The sequence below is a fragment of the Eschrichtius robustus genome, chromosome 14 (genome assembly GCF_028021215.1).
Source record: "Eschrichtius robustus isolate mEscRob2 chromosome 14, mEscRob2.pri, whole genome shotgun sequence".
NCBI lineage: Eukaryota > Metazoa > Chordata > Mammalia > Artiodactyla > Eschrichtiidae > Eschrichtius > Eschrichtius robustus.
In genome coordinates, this window is record NC_090837.1 from 18519656 (window position 1) to 18535970 (window position 16315).

At 48.9% G+C, this 16315-nt stretch overlaps 1 protein-coding gene across 2 annotated transcripts; it reads right to left on the reverse strand.

The window, feature by feature from the left end:
* Window positions 1-333: 333 nt before the first annotated feature.
* On the reverse strand, window positions 334-15964 carry TCHP (trichoplein keratin filament binding). Of its 2 annotated transcripts, XM_068563049.1 has the most exons (14): window positions 15834-15964; window positions 14322-14515; window positions 13321-13531; window positions 12654-12710; window positions 11211-11279; window positions 10353-10526; window positions 9404-9516; window positions 9153-9219; window positions 7881-8053; window positions 6949-7030; window positions 5381-5566; window positions 4655-4798; window positions 3544-3607; window positions 334-773 (listed from the first exon to the last, which is right to left on the reverse strand). In XM_068563049.1, the coding sequence occupies exons 2-13, from the start codon at window positions 14513-14515 to the stop codon at window positions 3575-3577; spliced, it is 1503 nt and encodes a 500-aa protein (XP_068419150.1). In that variant the 5' UTR covers window positions 15834-15964; the 3' UTR covers window positions 334-773; window positions 3544-3574. The 2 variants fall into 2 exon arrangements, with proteins under 2 accessions (XP_068419150.1, XP_068419149.1); XM_068563048.1 differs by lacking the exon at window positions 334-773 and having other exon boundaries at window positions 2250-3607.
* Between the last annotated feature and the right edge of the window lie 351 nt (window positions 15965-16315).

A 16315-nucleotide genomic window follows, 5' to 3' on the forward strand; every position in this document is an offset into this window, starting at 1 on the left:
GCATGAATGACAGTGCCACACGGCTTGGTTAATCTCACACATGGGGAACTCTCAACACGGCAGTGTTCTCTACCATAAATGGTTCTGCATAGAAATGGAGGATTGGGTGTTTAGGGGGAAAAAAATGAGCAAAAGGGAAGTCTTTTAGGTCAGCTAATAACCAAAATGAGAAAAAGAGTGCCAAAGCACTACAAGGACAGTGTCACAACATAAAACAAGGCTTTCCCATCATCATCACTGTAAGGCTGAAATAGTCCTTCTAGCTATCTAGCCAGAGATCATCTTGAATGTGTGCAACAGAAGTTATGTGTCAAGATGTTTATAGAAACACTATTTTTATTTTTATTTATTTATTTACTTTTTGGCCTCGCTACACGGCACGTGGGATCTTAGTTCCCCGACCAGGGAGTGAACCCGTGCCCCCTGCATTGGAAGCACGGAGTCTTAACCACTGGACTGCCAGGGAAGCCCAAGAAAAACCGTTTTTTAAAAATAATTAATTAATTAATTAATTAATTAATTATTTTTTGGGGCTGTGTTGGGTCTTCGTTTCTGTGCGAGGGCTTTCTCTAGCTGCGGCAAGCGGGGGCCACTCTTCATCGCGGTGCGCGGGCCTCTCACTATCGCGGCCTCTCTTGTTGCGGAGCACAGGCTCCAGACGCGCAGGCTCAGTAGTTGTGGCTCACGGGCCCAGTTGCTCCGCGGCATGTGGGATCTTCCCAGACCAGGGCTCGAACCCGTGTCCCCTGCATGGGCAGGCAGATTCTCAACCACTGCGCCACCAGGGAAGCCCGAAACACCATTTTTAAAAGAAAAAAATTAGAAGCCAAATGAGAATGAATAAATAATAATACCATCATTAATACCATTCATATTAGCACCCCAAAAATGAAATACTTATGTATAAAGTCAATAAAAAATTAACTTAAAAAAATCACATGCCTATACCCTTTGAGGTAGATTTTTTTTTCTACCTTTTAGAACTTCTGAGTGATCATAACATTAAGTCAGAAAGTAAATAACCCTCTAAAATGAAGACATGACAATGTCAAACTCCCTAAAATAAAATTCCATGTGGCTTCACGGCTGAAGTTCGGCAAGGTCAGCAGGCACTGCTAACGTTAATGCTTTTGAAGGCATTATAATGATGCTTTATATTTTATGAAGACTGAAAACTACCTAAAAACCCAGATTGTGAAAAAATATTCATTATATTCATAAGGAAATATGGATATACTGAATATGTTTATGGCACACATGGTTTCTTCAGTCCCACGAGTTACAACTGGCTCTGTGCCCGCCAGTGACTCCTGCTTATCCATGCACTTGTTTGATTCCTGTGCCTGTTCTTGTTCAGCTTTTTAACTTCCCCAGGCCTCACAGAGCATCCACCCTAAACAGGATATGTGCTGAGGGAGCAAAAAAGGTGAGAATCGTTTACACACAGAACATGTTAGTAATGGCTTCAACACCATCTGTTCTAAAGGAATTGAACCTTGTAGAAGAATCTGCTATAGAATGATCTATAAATCATTAATTTTACAGTTAGAAAAAGGTGCTTAAAACAATAAAACCAGTATATGTGTATATATATAGCTACAACACAATCAATAGATAAGAGCTAAGAAGAGTATGTGCTATGCCAGAAACAGTGGAATCTCTAAATCTGGAAACAAAGATTGAGGCCCAGTTTAGAGAGGAAACATTTAAATATATTAGGGTGTAGAACCAGTATAATGTAATTTTTAATGCTAATAAGATTCCTGCCAGGCTTCAAAAACAAAAAACTCAAAGAAATAAAAAATATTCAGTAAACCTGCAAGCCATGCAGCGTGGCCAAAAAAACAAAAAACAGATAATCTGGGGGAATTCCCTGGTGGTCCAGTGGTTAGGATTCTGCGCTTTCACTGCTGAGGGCCCGGGCTCAATCCCTGGTCGGGGAACTAAGATCCCACAAGCCGCGTGGAGTGGCGGAAAAAAAAAAATTCTGTCCACATCGATTCTGTCCTGGAGCTTGGACAATGTATGACTGCTAATAATTCCCTGTAGTCTACTTAGAAGAGGCTCCAATGGAAATGAGAGACAATACCACTTTCACAAGAAAAATGAATATAACCTAGAAAACGTGACCATAGAAAATATTCAAACCTGTAAGAGATGTGGACTAAATCAGTAAAAACCTATCATTCTTTACAACCCACTTTGCAGCAATTAATAAAAGCAACAATGACAAAGCTTGGAAGCAGTGCTCTCGAACCAGAACTTTATTTCACAATTAATGAACATCTGAAAGAAGGGAAGTAAATATGAGCACACATAATGAAAGTGGCGCTCAGGGGATCATAGCCAGAGAAATGTAAGACAAGAAAATGAAAAACAGGTTAAGGATGCAGTTCGCAGCTCAATTTGTTTTTACAGCACAATGGAAGTGAAAGGCAATGCAGCCCTTAGACTTGGGATTTTTTAATAAACTCTGTTTTAATAACCTGGAACCCAGCCCTGTAATTAGCTGTAATTTACTGAGATATGGAATCTTGAACACAATATAATGAAAACTGAAACCTCAGAGGAGGAACATGAAAAAAATACAAGTCATAAAAATACGATTATTGCTGCAAGGAACTTAACAGCTATTTATAGAGATAAATCTAGGACTATGTCACATTGATAGAACAGTGGGAAGACAGACTTTTGGCCGATCTGTGGTTGAGTCTGATTTTGTTTGTTCAGGTTCAGTGCCCCTTCCTCTGGGCACGTAAATCCCAGAAGCCTGCATATAGCTGAGCCCTTCCCAAGACACTAGAGGTCCAAGGTGTCATGCCAAGAGGTTAGCCAACCAGGTGACCTTCTGAGGTCCCCTTTTGAGGCTCAGTTACATACACGTTGGGATCATCGCCCCCTGCCCCCACGCAATGCTCTATGGAAATTCTACCAAAATGCTTCTTCAAGGAGGAAAGACTCATTTATCACCACCATTTTAGAAAGCATCCATGGACGACATCAGACTGTCTCAGGGTTCATAGTTCTTTTCTTCCATAAAACAAGACGTGATCATTTTGGGACAACTAAATTAATAAATCCTGAAATTAATAAACTGTACCAAGACCCACAAATTTGTTTTCAGTAGAATAGTTAAATTTAAATGGCAATTTTAAAAACTGAAAAACTTCTCTGTCTCTAGCTGGAGTCCTCACTGGAGGTTGACAATTAGGGGTGAGACAACAGGAAACCATGTATCCTGTCGTGGAACACAATGTGTAACTCCTAGCATTGATTTAGAATCTACATTATTTATCAACATATTACAAGACTGTGACAGCACTGACAACGTGTTAACTATGAAGCCCCTTTCTAGGATAAGAAAGGCAGGAAAGGGCCTCCTGCTGCATGCTGCAAATCCATCAGAGCTTAAAGTCTGGCCAGACCCTCTCTCTGTTTAATTGTGGGACTGAACAGGCTCGCTTAACTATTTTACAGTGGCCCGAACGCTGGAACAGAACACGTAAAACGGTCTGGCGGCGGCACGTCAGAGGCCTCACCAACCTTGCTCTCTGTGTTTACAGTACCAACAGAGTCAGTTCCAAGCGATTCTGGGATGTCCATAAGGCTGAGAAGAGAAAGAAAACATAAGACTGATTAGGTCAGCAGTCTCTGGAGCACTGGAAATTAATCTCATTTTAAGGAAGAGCTACAAGCACAGTATAAATGGCTATTTTCATTTACAGCTGAAAAGTCTTTGACCCTAGGCCCTAAATGAGGCCCTCTTTTTTTTTTAAGTACCAGCCCTAAGTAACATTTCACGTGGCTCTTTGAGACCTTGATCTGAGACGCTCACTGATCCATGATGGAGTAAGTTTAGAAAATGCTGTCCCCTGCGCCTTGAGATCCCCGGCCAGTTAAGGCACTGACGTTCTGCAGCAGGTGTGGTACCTGCTCTGTTTCATCAGCTTCCCAGAGTTTCTGACCACAGAGGAGCCGGCCTCTCTGTTAGAGCGCCAGAGTGGCCCTGCTAAAGGAGGGACAAAGGCGACACGCCTGCTGAGCCCTCAGTCAGTTCCTGGGTGCTTTAGTCATCAGCTCCCTTGAAGCAGGGGTGACGGCCTCTGCTTCCCTGTGATCCCCCAATGCCCCGCATCGGGGGTCACTCAAGTAGTTCGTGAGGCAGGGAAAGAAGGAAGGAGAGGATCGGATGACAGGGAGGGGGCAACCGCAGGTGCCGAGGGCAGGAGAGGAAGGGAAACAAGCCTCTGGTCACCCCGGTCAGCTGGGCTCTGCTGTCTGGACAGTTAGGACCCAGCACCACTGCGCCTTCACCTCTCACCAGCCACGCCAAAGCTCTTCTTGGATTGTTCTCTATCCCGAACAGGGTGGCCAGGCATGCAGCTTAGCAGTCAGGACCTCAGTCCTTGGGCTGCAGCGGCAGGAGCCAGAGCAAAGTCGCCACAAGGGCTGTTTGAGGCCCAATGAAGGACCGAAACAGACGCTGTGTCAAGGTTCCCTACCAGTCGAGAAAGGAAGAAACACACAAGAGGAGGAGCAAGGAAGAACCTGAGCTGCTGGGAAGCAGCCCTGCGCCCTGGGCTGTGAGCGAGCCTGGGAGAGCAGGGCCAGGCTGAGCAGCACAGCAGTAGCGCCATCCCCTGCGGCTCCCTACCTTGGGCCGGTAGCCCTGCTCGGCCATCATCTTCGCCTCCTGCCGCAGCAGGGCGTCTGTGAGCTGCTCTGCCTGCCTCGCCTCTTCTTCCTCCTCCTCCTCCTGCTGGTCCGCTTCCCACGCCTGCAGCTGGCGCTCTGCAACCTGGGCACCGAGAGCAAAGTCACCTGGGACGGGCCACAGGGCAGAACCCTGCCTCTGATCCAGAGGGACAGGCTCAGGTCCCCCCGCTGGAGCATCAGTGCTCAGCACTAGTGGTGGCAGTGCCCTCGTGGGAAGGACATTCATGGTACTGAATGGTACCATGGTACTGGAGAGGTTATGTGTATGGTAAAATGCACCTTGTAAAAAGCTCTGGACGTAGCCACGTGTTGGGAAGGTCCTTTTGTGTTAACTATTAGGTACCGAATTGAATAAAAAGAGACTTGTGGCCAGTGAGCCAGGTGCTTGCAGATGCAGACAGGAAAGAGGCGAGGGACGGTAACAGCAGCCTTGTTCCCACAGGAGACGGAGGACCCGGAGCGGGGCTGGAGCTACAACCAGGAGGGTCAGGGTTCCAGCGGGAAATGAAAAGGGATGCTCCGAGCTCCCAAACATGGGCTTCCTGGACAAGGTCCAGGCCAGGCTGTGGAAATAAGTCAAGGGTCCCTGAACCCTGTGCCATGATGGCGCAGGAACCTCAGCAGGGCCTGCTGCCCACGCGCTCATCCCAGGGCTCAGCCCCACCTGGGCTTCCAGCTCCTGCTTCCTGGCCGATTTCAGTTCTTCGCTCTCCTCTTTCTCACGATGAGCGGACTCTCTTGCCTCCTCAAGATCTCGAATAAGTTGCTCTCTGTGCCTCAGGGATTCCTCTTGCTCCCGTCGGTTTTGTTCAATCTTTTCCTGTATTTGTTGTCGTCTCCCTGTCAGAACCTATCCTCAGCGGAAAGGAAGAGGGAAGATTTTGGTTAGACTTTAACAGATGCCTGTTCTATCAGCCGTGGACAGTCTGCAGCTGCAGCTACAGCTACACGGAGACCCAGCCTAATCCTCAGCCTCAGGCCCAAATAGACCAGACGAAGGCAAGCCCAGACTACGGGATCAGTCCAAACAATCGGCCACGTTTCCCACACGTCCCCATCGCACACAGAGTGCACGTGGACTGTGCATATGGAGACAGCCGAGCACCAAAGAGATCAAAGCAGGCAGGAATGGAGCTCCGTCTCCAGGGCACAGACACACAGCAACAAGGTGACTCTCACTCCCTATCAGTGAGCTCTAGAAAAAGTAAGAAACCACAAGCCACGTAGATGGCCAGAGGCAGAGTCTGGGTCATCCCACCAACCTTGTGGATTTAAATTTACTGCTCAAAGCAGCAGAAACCTGCTGTGTTTGATTCTTGGCCAGAGCAGGATTATGTCCAGATGATGGTCAGGACTTGGGAACGAGGAACAGCAGGAAGCCACCTGCCATACCCAACAGTCGTGCTCTCGGGGGGGGACATGTAAAGTGGCCACAATGAGGAGGAACATTTTAAATGGGGGAAAAAAAATAAAAAGATGCTGGAGAATATCTGGTATTCACAAAAGTGAAAAAGCACCAGTTGAGACCGGATTTCCCATGGGTTCTAAAATGTAGCATGCTGGCATGCACAGAATATAATTTCCATTTTAAACCACTTTAAGATAACTTCCAATACATGGATAATAAAGACTTTTTTTCGCCCAAAAGATTTCCTTTGAATTGGGGTGTGTCTTATAATGCACTACTTACATATGATAAATAAAACAGTTATGTTCTTTAGTCTACTTCTGGTTTTGCACCCCAAGAAAAAAATCCTAAATGTGGAAAAGGCTTCTGCACCAAGATGTTCACTGCAGTAACATATAACAGCTCAAAATCAGAAAAAAAAATGGATCCACAAAAGGAAATGGAAAAACAAACTACTGTATACCCACAAGATATATTACACAGCCATCAAAATGACATTTACAAAGAAGATATAATAGTATAATAAAATGATCAAAATCAAATAGCTCAGTATAATATGTAGAAAAAACATTACCCACAGAAACAGAAGTGTAGAAGGAAATAAACAGTGGCTGTGTAGATGATGTAGATGGTGACTGTTTTTTTACTTTTTACTTTTCTGTACTGAATTTTTTCCTAGTAAGCGTATATTACTTTAATAATGATATTGAAAGTCCACTGAAAATGCCCAGAGGGGACTCTGTTCCCAGAACATTTGGCAGGGTCAGCACATGGTCACCAACCCCCGACACCCACCCAGCCACCTGCGCCCGTTCCCGGATTACCTCGCTCATCAGCCGGTCTCGAGCACTCCTCTCGCGGGCCCACTCTGCCTCTCTCTTTTCCCACATTTCCTTAGCCTCCTCCCTAGGGAGACACAGAGAGGATGACAGCTGGATCCTTACCACCACCGGTGGTAGAAGAGAACCAAAGAACCAACAGGGCTCCAAGGCACCAGGTAGCACACACCTTCTGTGCGGCCGACCTACAAATAAACTTTCAGCAGATTACAGGGAAGGACAACTTCACAGAAAGTATTACTATCGTAAGTACTTTAAGTTCCCTTTTTTAACACTCCATCTCCTTACAAAAAGCACTGGTGAAGACATGCACCCAGGACATTTAAACACTGAAGTGAATGGAACCATCGGGGCTGCAGAAGAGGAGGGGCACGCCGGTGCCTGAGCTCTGTCACCACGTTCCTGCGGTCACTCTAGCTCGCCCTGTGGCCTGGGGCAAGTGAGTGACTGCCTCGACTCCCCGTGACCCAAGTACTCTGTGACCCCAGCACTGGGCTGGATGTCAGAATTAAACAGGAGGAGGACCGTAAAGCACTTAGCACAGCCTCTGGCAACACGGTAAGTGCTCAGTAAGTGTTACCTGTTATTCCATTACTTCCACCTACCAGATTAAGTTTTAGGATCCAGACCCATTCATATAGACCTAAGAAGCATTCAATGTCTCCATAATTTATAACAATTTCAAGTTTCTGCGATCTCAGATGAACAGATCCTTACTCTAAACCCTAACGGCTTCCACCTTAAATAACCCGAGGGAAACACCCCACAAGCCAGGTCCATTAGCAAAGATGTGCTCCTCACGAATGATGGACAGAGGAACAAGGATGGGAGTTTCATCAACAGCAGACAACCCTCACGGCGACCTGCTGACCTGCGGGGATTGAGGCACGAGTAGAGGCCAGGAAGCCACCTCTCACCTCAACAGCATCTGCAGCTCCGCCTCCCGCGCCCTCTCCAGTTGCAGCTGCTCCTCGATGACCCGCTTCATCCAGGCCACGTCGGCCTGGGCCTGCTCCCTCCGGGCCAGGTGCGCGCGCTGGTTCTCGTCCTCCTCCTCCAGCAGCGCCTGCAGGATGCGCCTGTCTGCCTCCTAGAGGAAGGACGAGGAAGCGCAGTGGGCGCGGTGCCCAGCCCTGCAGTAGCAACAGCCTCAGCTCCGCCAGCCCCTCGGCACTGAAAGCAGGCGTTCTGGGAAGACGCGGGCTGTTTCCAGAGCGGGCAGGGTGTGATCACTTAGGGATGCTTTAGACGCCAGAGGCCCAGGAGCTTTTCTCTGCCCACAGGGAGAGACCCTCTGCCACCACACGCACGTCTCTGCCCTCGGACACATCTGGTAGCACAGCTTTTTAGAACACAATTTGCCAGAGGATATAAGCTACAGAGACACGAATGCACAGAGATTTATGCACAAAGTGCTCACTGCAGCTGTTCCGTAAGAGGAAAGCCGACTGGGGTGGGAGAGCAACTCGCCTGTCCGGTCTCAGTGAGGGAGCCCATCAACATACTCGCCAGGAATACCGACAGCTAGTCAAAGAGAACAAGCTCAGTCTAAGAACACTGGTCTGGAAGCCTGAGGTGTACTCTTAGGTACTGTGCTGTGCAATGCCACTTCAAGTACATTTAAAAATGAAACTGAAAACCCCCCGAACTCACCACTTCCCTGTATGTGTGTGTATGTAAATACAGTTGATTCCTGATCAACATGGGTTTGAACTGTGTGAGTCCACTTACACACAGATTTTTTTCAATAAATATACTACTTGTATTTTTATTTTACAGATTTTTAAATTCACTAAGTGTGGGGAAAGTGTTTGACGAGAGAGTACAGTACGTAGACTGAAATGAACTAGGGTTTGAGTCCTGATTCTAACCAAACTTTTAGCTTCCTGCCCTTCAGTGGGTCATTTATCAATTCCTTTGTTTTTGAGGCAGAGAGAGCAGTACGCGGGTTATCAACTCCGTGGGGGTCAGCACCCCTAACCCCCACGTGGTTCAGGGGTCAACTGCGTATCTAGAAAGATGTACACCCAAACAGACACCTCTGGGAGGGGCAGGGATTGCGGGGGCTGCTGGTCAAGGGGGCGATCTCACTTGGTGTTCTCTTATGAGAACGCACCCATTACTAAGCAACGGAAAACATGCTTTTCAAAAAAAGTGAAGGAAACGCCAGGCTGTCCCTTCAGATTTACCAGTTCCTCTTGGATCTGCTGTGTACGTCTGTTGAGCTGCACGTTATACTGATGTCTCAAAAAGCGTCTAGAAATGAGAAAATACGGGTTGCCTTCAGTGTTTCCTAAAGAATTAAGCAGAGGTTAGACAGCTGCTTTCTGCAGATTGTATCCCGTTCGGTTTCAGGGTTACCAGTGCACGTCTGAGAAAGTGAGAGGCTCGCCCGCTTGGGGAAGGCAGGCGAGGGGTTGGGGGTCCTTCTCACACGCACCCCAGCTCCGCCTTCTGCCACAAGGCTGCCATCTGCTTCCTCTCTTCCTCCAGCCTCTCCAGCTCCCAGCGCTGCTTCAGCAGATTCTCCTGCTCCTTCTTTAGTTTGGTGGCCTATGGGTACAAGACGGTAAACCCAGGTAAGCGCATGAGAATCAGAGCTTCCTTCATCCCTCAGCAGACACGACGCAACAAGGGTGGCCTGGCCACCTGGTGCCAGGATCCCCTCCCACCTCTGGGGCTCTGAGCCCCTTGGCCCAGTTCACTCATTCATCTTGCTGGGCCTTCCCAACCCTGCCGACAAGGATGAACCCCTGCCTCGTGCTCCCCCAGGGCCCTGCACTGTCCAAGCTTACTGTAACTAAACATCTGTCTCCCTGACCTGACACAGCTCCCAGCTGTATCCCTAGCAGCCAGCTCAGTGCTCGGCACTTAGAATACGTAGTGGGCACAACGGATATAGTTCTTGAATCATCTGGCCTGGGGAAGGGGGGAGTGCTCCCCTCGCCTGAATGAGAAGATCCAGCCTCTCAGAGCAACTGTGCACAGTATTCTCAAAACAGCTTCCTGGACCAGAGATCCTCATGGTTTGTGCCTTGAGACCCCCAAACTGCTAGTCTCCCGCGAGAGCTGCGTGCTAGATCATCAGACTAAGTCAAGTCTACTAAGAGCACTTGAAATCCAAGTTCTCAGGAGGCTCTCAGACAGCAGGCCTCTCTACACACGTTTGAGAGGACAGGTGTTATCTCCTGATGGCTAACATTCTAGAATCTGGGCACAGAAAGAACCACAGATGGGAACACGTGTCAGAAGGAGAACCTAGCGTTGTTTCCCTTCTTAGAATCACCCCCCGGATATGATCTCTGTTTAGTGCAGCTTTTTAAACGCCCGTTTCCTAACAACAAGGAGCTGCGAGCGAGGAGGCCCTGGTGGCCGGGGCTCGCCCTCACCTCCATCTCCTTCACCTTCAGCTCCTCCATCTGCTGGCGCAGCGCGTCTGCCTGCAGTTTACCCTCCAGTTGCCTCCTCTCCTCTTCTGCTTTCATCCGTTCCAGCGCTTCCCGTCGGGCTGTTTCATATTCATTTTCGTACCGTTTTTCCTTTTCCTCTTCGGCGGCTTCTTGCTGCATGGAGCCAGAGGGACCCGGGGGTCAGTATCTGTAGCATGGAGCTGGCAAAGACCCAGCTCCCCACCACCGGTCAGCAGGCCTCAGGGCCCGTTCCTCATTCCAACACGTCTATACCCGAGGAGGCCACGCACTTATCAGCTGTGTGGCCCAGGCAAAGGTGCATCTTCCTGGGCTCGATTCTCACTGTGGGAACCATGGGAGGGGTGCTGCCCTCAGAGACGAAGCTGGGGAGGCTCTCAGCACAGTGCCTGGTACAGAGGAGGGGCTCAAGAACACCGGGGTTCCTTCCTTTCCACAAGTCAACAAAACACTTTCCAAAATGAACCCAGAGGTGAAGCAATGGGCCCACAGAGGTGTGGACTTTTATCCCCAGAGTTGCTGCTATAAACCAAGGTCGAGAGTTTATGACGTAAATTACATCAAAAGAGGGTGCTGCAACAGAAACAACCTTTAAGGATGCATGTTGCATCTACCATCAACCAGCCCTGGACGCCTTGTCTTATTCTGCCCCTGGGAGTGATCACGTAGGATTCTTGTCTGCATAAGAGCAACAAACATTCAGTTTTAACACGTGTTAAGTAAACCAAGAAAAAGTCTATTCCTGTATTGGAGTCATTAACATTGAAAACAAGAAACAAATTCAAAGACATGGAGACAGTCTCCCAACACATACCACACCTGTTTTTTTTCCTCTTTCTGTGTTTCCCAAGAGTTTATCACATGTTTCTTGTGAAGTTCCAATTCAATCTGAGGACGAGAAGGCAGAGAATAAACTTCCTCACTGATTCATTGGACACATATTCACTGCCGAGTACAGTGTCATGGCCTGGAATGTGGCCAGGTGTCTTATAAGGAAGTGCATGGTGACCCCAACATATACAGTCTGATTGCAAGTCAATTAGAAAACCAAAGGACCAGTCAATTCTAAACCATGTCAAGAATTGGAACAAAGTAACAAACTTTTCTTCCACTACCCTTGGGGCTGAGCGGGAACAGGTCAGCAGACACTGAAATGGAAATCTAACCTCAAAGGCCACCCTGGTAGGTCTAAAGCCTGCCAGGCCACAGGGCAGAAGCTGGATGAGGAACAGACGCAACCTTTGGCCTGGCTCCCCAGTACCCCCTCTGCAAAAGAGCAGCTGTAAAAACAGGCACTACCTGTATCAATAGATGCAACAAATTTGGGGTAATTAATAAGAGATTTGGGTTTAAACAATCTTTTGGATCAGAAAATGAATTGTACCACTGTCCAAAAGCTTTTGTTTGGGAAATTGTTTATAAAAGTTTTTAATTTCTTCCTCAACTCACACATGTAAACATTTGCAACTAACTTGAATGTTCTGAGTGAACATCTGAGTACATGACTTTGGAGGAGCCACTGAAATCTACAAATGGCCGGGGAAAGGAGTCCTCCCAGGTTTAGAGCTAAGCGCACAACACCCCAGAGCAGCCAGATGCTCTATTACTTGTGACTGGCAATTTCTACACGAAGTTATGAGTACATAAATTAACACCACCAAGTGTATACACAAACTATAAACTGAAATTAATTAATTACATCCTTCATGGGATTCTCTCCCTCTAGCCCAATCTCTGCTGAATGATGTCACCCCAGCCAAGACGCCCCGCTCTCTCCTTGCCCCGAAGCCTGTGGATTTGTCCCTCTTTCTCCTACCACCACAGTTCTGACCTTCACCATCACTTGCCTGGGCTGCGGCAGCAACCCCTCAATTGACATCACCCCTTCCCGCCCACCTCGACATTGCTGCCAAAGCTGCAGCTCCCCAAAATGCACCTGGGACCCTGTTGCACCCCTGCTTAAAATCACGCAGGCGCTCCCCAGCACTTCCAGGGGAAGGCCGTATGAGGCCGTCCAAGGTGGCCCCTTCTGCCTACCCAGCCTCTGCCCTTGGGGTCCCCCCTCCCTATCAGACGTCCCAACCTCACAGTCACTTGTAGCTGTTAACCGAATGAACCAGATCTTCTGTGTGGGGCTCCTTTTCAAGGTGCCTGGAGTGATCTCTGTTTCACCCCAGCACAAGATGCAAGCTTAAAAACAAGACGGGAAACATGACTTCATCTACTTAGACAAATCAACAGAAGGATCTCCTTGGTTTTCACCTCTCGAAGTTTGGGGTTGTTCTTTTTCCAGTGTTCATACAAAAGCTGTTCAGCAATCTGTCAAGAAAACACAAAGAGGGAAGCCTGATGTCACTTTTCCAATCTGTCCACATTTTGGATAACCCACAATAGAAGTCAGCTCAGGCTAAGAGCTCCTCCACTGGCACGCCGGCACCGTGCCTGCCCTTCAGACCTCCCACATGCCTCACACCCACGGCGCTGGGAGCCAGACACCTGACTGGAAGCACACAGTGCTGACAAATGACTCTTATAATGGTGACAAAACGGGGCCAAAATCTGATGCCACAGATGGGTCCTAGATACTAAAGATCTGTTTCAAAATATACAACAGGCTTAAAAACAGAGTTTGGGGCTCACCATTGCACACGACTACTTTGGAAGATAAAATATACCAGTCCCAGCCCTTTGTGGGACCAGAGAACCAGAATAAAGAAAAAGGACTCAGATGTAATGATTAAGGGGCCAAAGAGAATAGAGATGACTCATGGAAAACACACATAAAGAACAACTCAAGAGGAAGCACTTTACCCGACTGGCTCTGGAGTGAACTGCCGTCTCAACAGGTCAGAGCCCCCGAGGGGACCCCACGTGGCATCACTGACAGGCTGGGGACTCCCGCTCTGCAGCCTCCTAAAAAGCTACTTACCAGTTTCCTTTGCTCCTCTCGGGCTGACTTCAGATTCCCATGCTGCTCCCGGATTCTTCTTTCCCTCGAGTTCATGCTCAGCCTCAGCTCCTCCAGTTCTCTGGCCAGCAGGTCCTGCTCCTCCGCCAGAAGCTGCCTGAGTCTCTGCCGTCGGGCCTCCAGACGCTTCCTCCCCTCCTCCTTCATCTTCTCCCGCTGGTAGGCGTGCATGCTGGGTAAGAAGGAGCCACCATCAACCAGATGTGCTACAGCCGCACAGGGAACACGTGGCTGGTTGTGTGGGTGACAGAGGCTGAGGCAGACAGAATGTGGTGACCCGGGAAGGTTTCTTCCAGCCAAAGTGAACAGAGGTGACAGAACCACTACGCATAATAGAATCTTGTTTTTGCAAGAAGAAAATGTATAATGGGCTTATATATGCGCGTGCTAACAGTACCAGCTAATATTATTTGAGCAGTTACCATGTACCAGGTACTACATACCTGGACGGTTTTATATTAATCATCACATAAATCCTATAAAGTAGGTTCTGTTTTAGCCCCACTTCACTGATGAGGAAACTGAGCTCACTCATACAGCAAGTGACACAGTCAGGGTTTCTATCTAGGTCTGTCTGACTCCAAAACCTATGCTTTTAACTTCAATGTTTTTACATGTATTTCTACAGAAAATGGGTGTATGTGTGTATATATATTTACACACAAACACAAATGGAGAAGAGTATGGGAGGATATGCACCAGACAGTTCACTGTGGTTCTCTCCTGGGGGTATGGGATTACAAAGGAGACTTCCACATTCTACACACATTTCTCATCATTTTATCTTTTTCAGTGCGAATGTGTTACTTCACTGATGATCTTTTTTTCAATTTCCAGTTGGAAAGACATCACTGTGCAGGTAATCCATGCTGTCCAGCCACACTCCCCCAGGTCCTTAAGGTCACATCTCCTGACAGCAAGTGGCCCTCAACCCTAACCGATGGCAGTCACCACACAATTACCTCCTCTGGTAGGAGGCCTTGGAGCTCCATTCTGCCTGTTTGGAGCTGCAGACGTCAGACACCTTGAAGTAGCGGCTGTTCTGATCCCACTGCTGCCGAAGCTGGGCCTCCTGCTCCCGGCGTCGCTGTCGTGCAGCCTGCTGATCCGGGAGCCTCCGGCTGCACCAGGAGGAGGGCAGCGTGGGGAGTGCCATCTGAGGAGAACAGCAGTGGTAAGAAAATGAGCCTGCTGCAACCCCTCATCCCTTTAATGCGTGATCCTCACCCCTTGGCTGAACACTGGAATCGCCTGGTAGAGCCTGGGTCCCACTCCAGACCAGTTAAAAAAGTCTTAGTGTAGGCCCCCAGGCACCAGCATTTTAAAAATGACTTGTCATCAGGGCTGCAAATCATCTACTTAAATAAGCGTGGACTGCACCGGGCTGTGAGCCAGACATCATGAAGGGCACTGCAGACAGAGACGGAGAACCAGTCCTGGCAATGCTGGACAAGCACACTGGGGACTTCTATGCTCTGCCTAAGGTAACATAGATAATAATTTAAGGAATTCGTGTGTGTGCCAAGCCCTTGACATATACGATCTTTTTCATTGTTACTATCGCCCCATTTTTTGGCAGGTGAGAAAACTTAAGTTCAAAGAGGTAAAATGACTTGCTCAAGATCACAAAACCAGGAAGTGGAGGAAATTTATAAAAGAGCTGGGATCCTAATTCATGTTAGTCTGAGATGAGGGCCCGGGCTCTGTAGACTGCAAGAGGCTGCCTGTTGGGACCAACATGCCCTGGCTTTGGCAACCCGCAGAGAGTGGCCCAATCCAGGTGTCACATCTGGAAGTGTCCTGGATTAGCATGGAGGGAGATCCCTCATCTTACGGATGGAGAAACCACCACCCAGAGAGAGGAATCAATTTGCATGGGTCAAGGAGCAATCTGGGGACACAGCTGGAGACTTGAAAGCAGAACCAGTCTCACTCCGGACACCTTTTCCCCTGGTCCAAAAGCTGCCCCATGTGCAGGGTCTACACAGTGCTTGGCTGTGACAATGCTTAAGGAGCTTCTGTTGAATAAGCAAACTCAGAGTCCTCCGATCCCGAAGGAAAACGATCTGCGTGTATGGGCCGAGTTTAGCCTGAGGCTGCCAGTTTATGATCTGTCTTCAGACTGTGGCAGGCTTGCCAAACTTTTTTCCTTGCCCTGTGAGCCGCCCGCGGATAAATCTTTGCACCAGGAGTCGGAAAACTTAAGATTCCGGTCCCGGATCTGCCACCAACAAGCTGGGCTGCTCCCTGAAAAAGTCGCATCCCTCTGTAACAAACGCGGTTACAGAGGAAAGTGTCGGACCCAGAGCGCGCGCGGAGCAGAGTGAGAACGGGAAGCCGAACCCCCGGGCGCTCTGCGATCGCGTCCCGCGACGGCGGGCGCGCTTCCCTCCAGAGCGGGGCCGACTGCAGCGGGGCTCTGAGGGTTCCGGCCCCAAAGCCGGCCCCCGGCCGAGCCCAAACCCCCGACTTACGTTTCTCTGCGCCCCGGAATTTTCGAAGGTTGTCCCAGCCCGAGCTGCAGCATGCCCCAACCGAGCCCAGCCCGGCCCACGGCGACCCTCCCGGATAGAGCTACACCTACGCTGGCCGTTTCCCCGCTCGTTGCCGGGGCAACGGGTCGGCGACGGGGCGCCGCGAGGGCCAAGCCTCCTGCAGCGCGATTACTAGACGCGCAGAGAGGAAAAAGAAGGCTGTGTTTTTCTCTGGTGCCCCCGCGTGGTGGGCGGGAGCTCAATCGCAAACGTCGCTAGTCCTGGAAACAGGCAAGGAAAGAGGAAAAGAATCCATTCACTACACCAAATTCAGGATGAAGGTGAGGATGGGGGGAAATCAGAGGGATATGATAGGGGAGGTGATTATAAGCCAGTGGTTCTCAAACCTGGCTGCACGTGAGAATCATCTCGGGAGCTCTTAAAAATCCAGATGTCCAAACCAAACTCCAGACAAATCCCAT

What these genes read in the sequence shown, in the direction of transcription:
- TCHP (XM_068563049.1), bottom strand. Translation starts at nt 14,515, where the DNA reads ATGGCACTCCCCACGCTGCCCTCCTCCTGGTGCAGCCGGAGGCTCCCG. An exon ending in TGAAGGTGAAGGAGATGGAG is followed by an intron (nt 9,517 to 10,352) that starts GTGAGGGCGAGC and finishes TTGTACCCATAG; the next exon opens with GCCACCAAACTAAAGAAGGA. An exon ending in GAGCTGCAGATGCTGTTGAG is followed by an intron (nt 7,031 to 7,880) that starts GTGAGAGGTGGC and finishes GTGTCTCCCTAG; the next exon opens with GGAGGAGGCTAAGGAAATGT.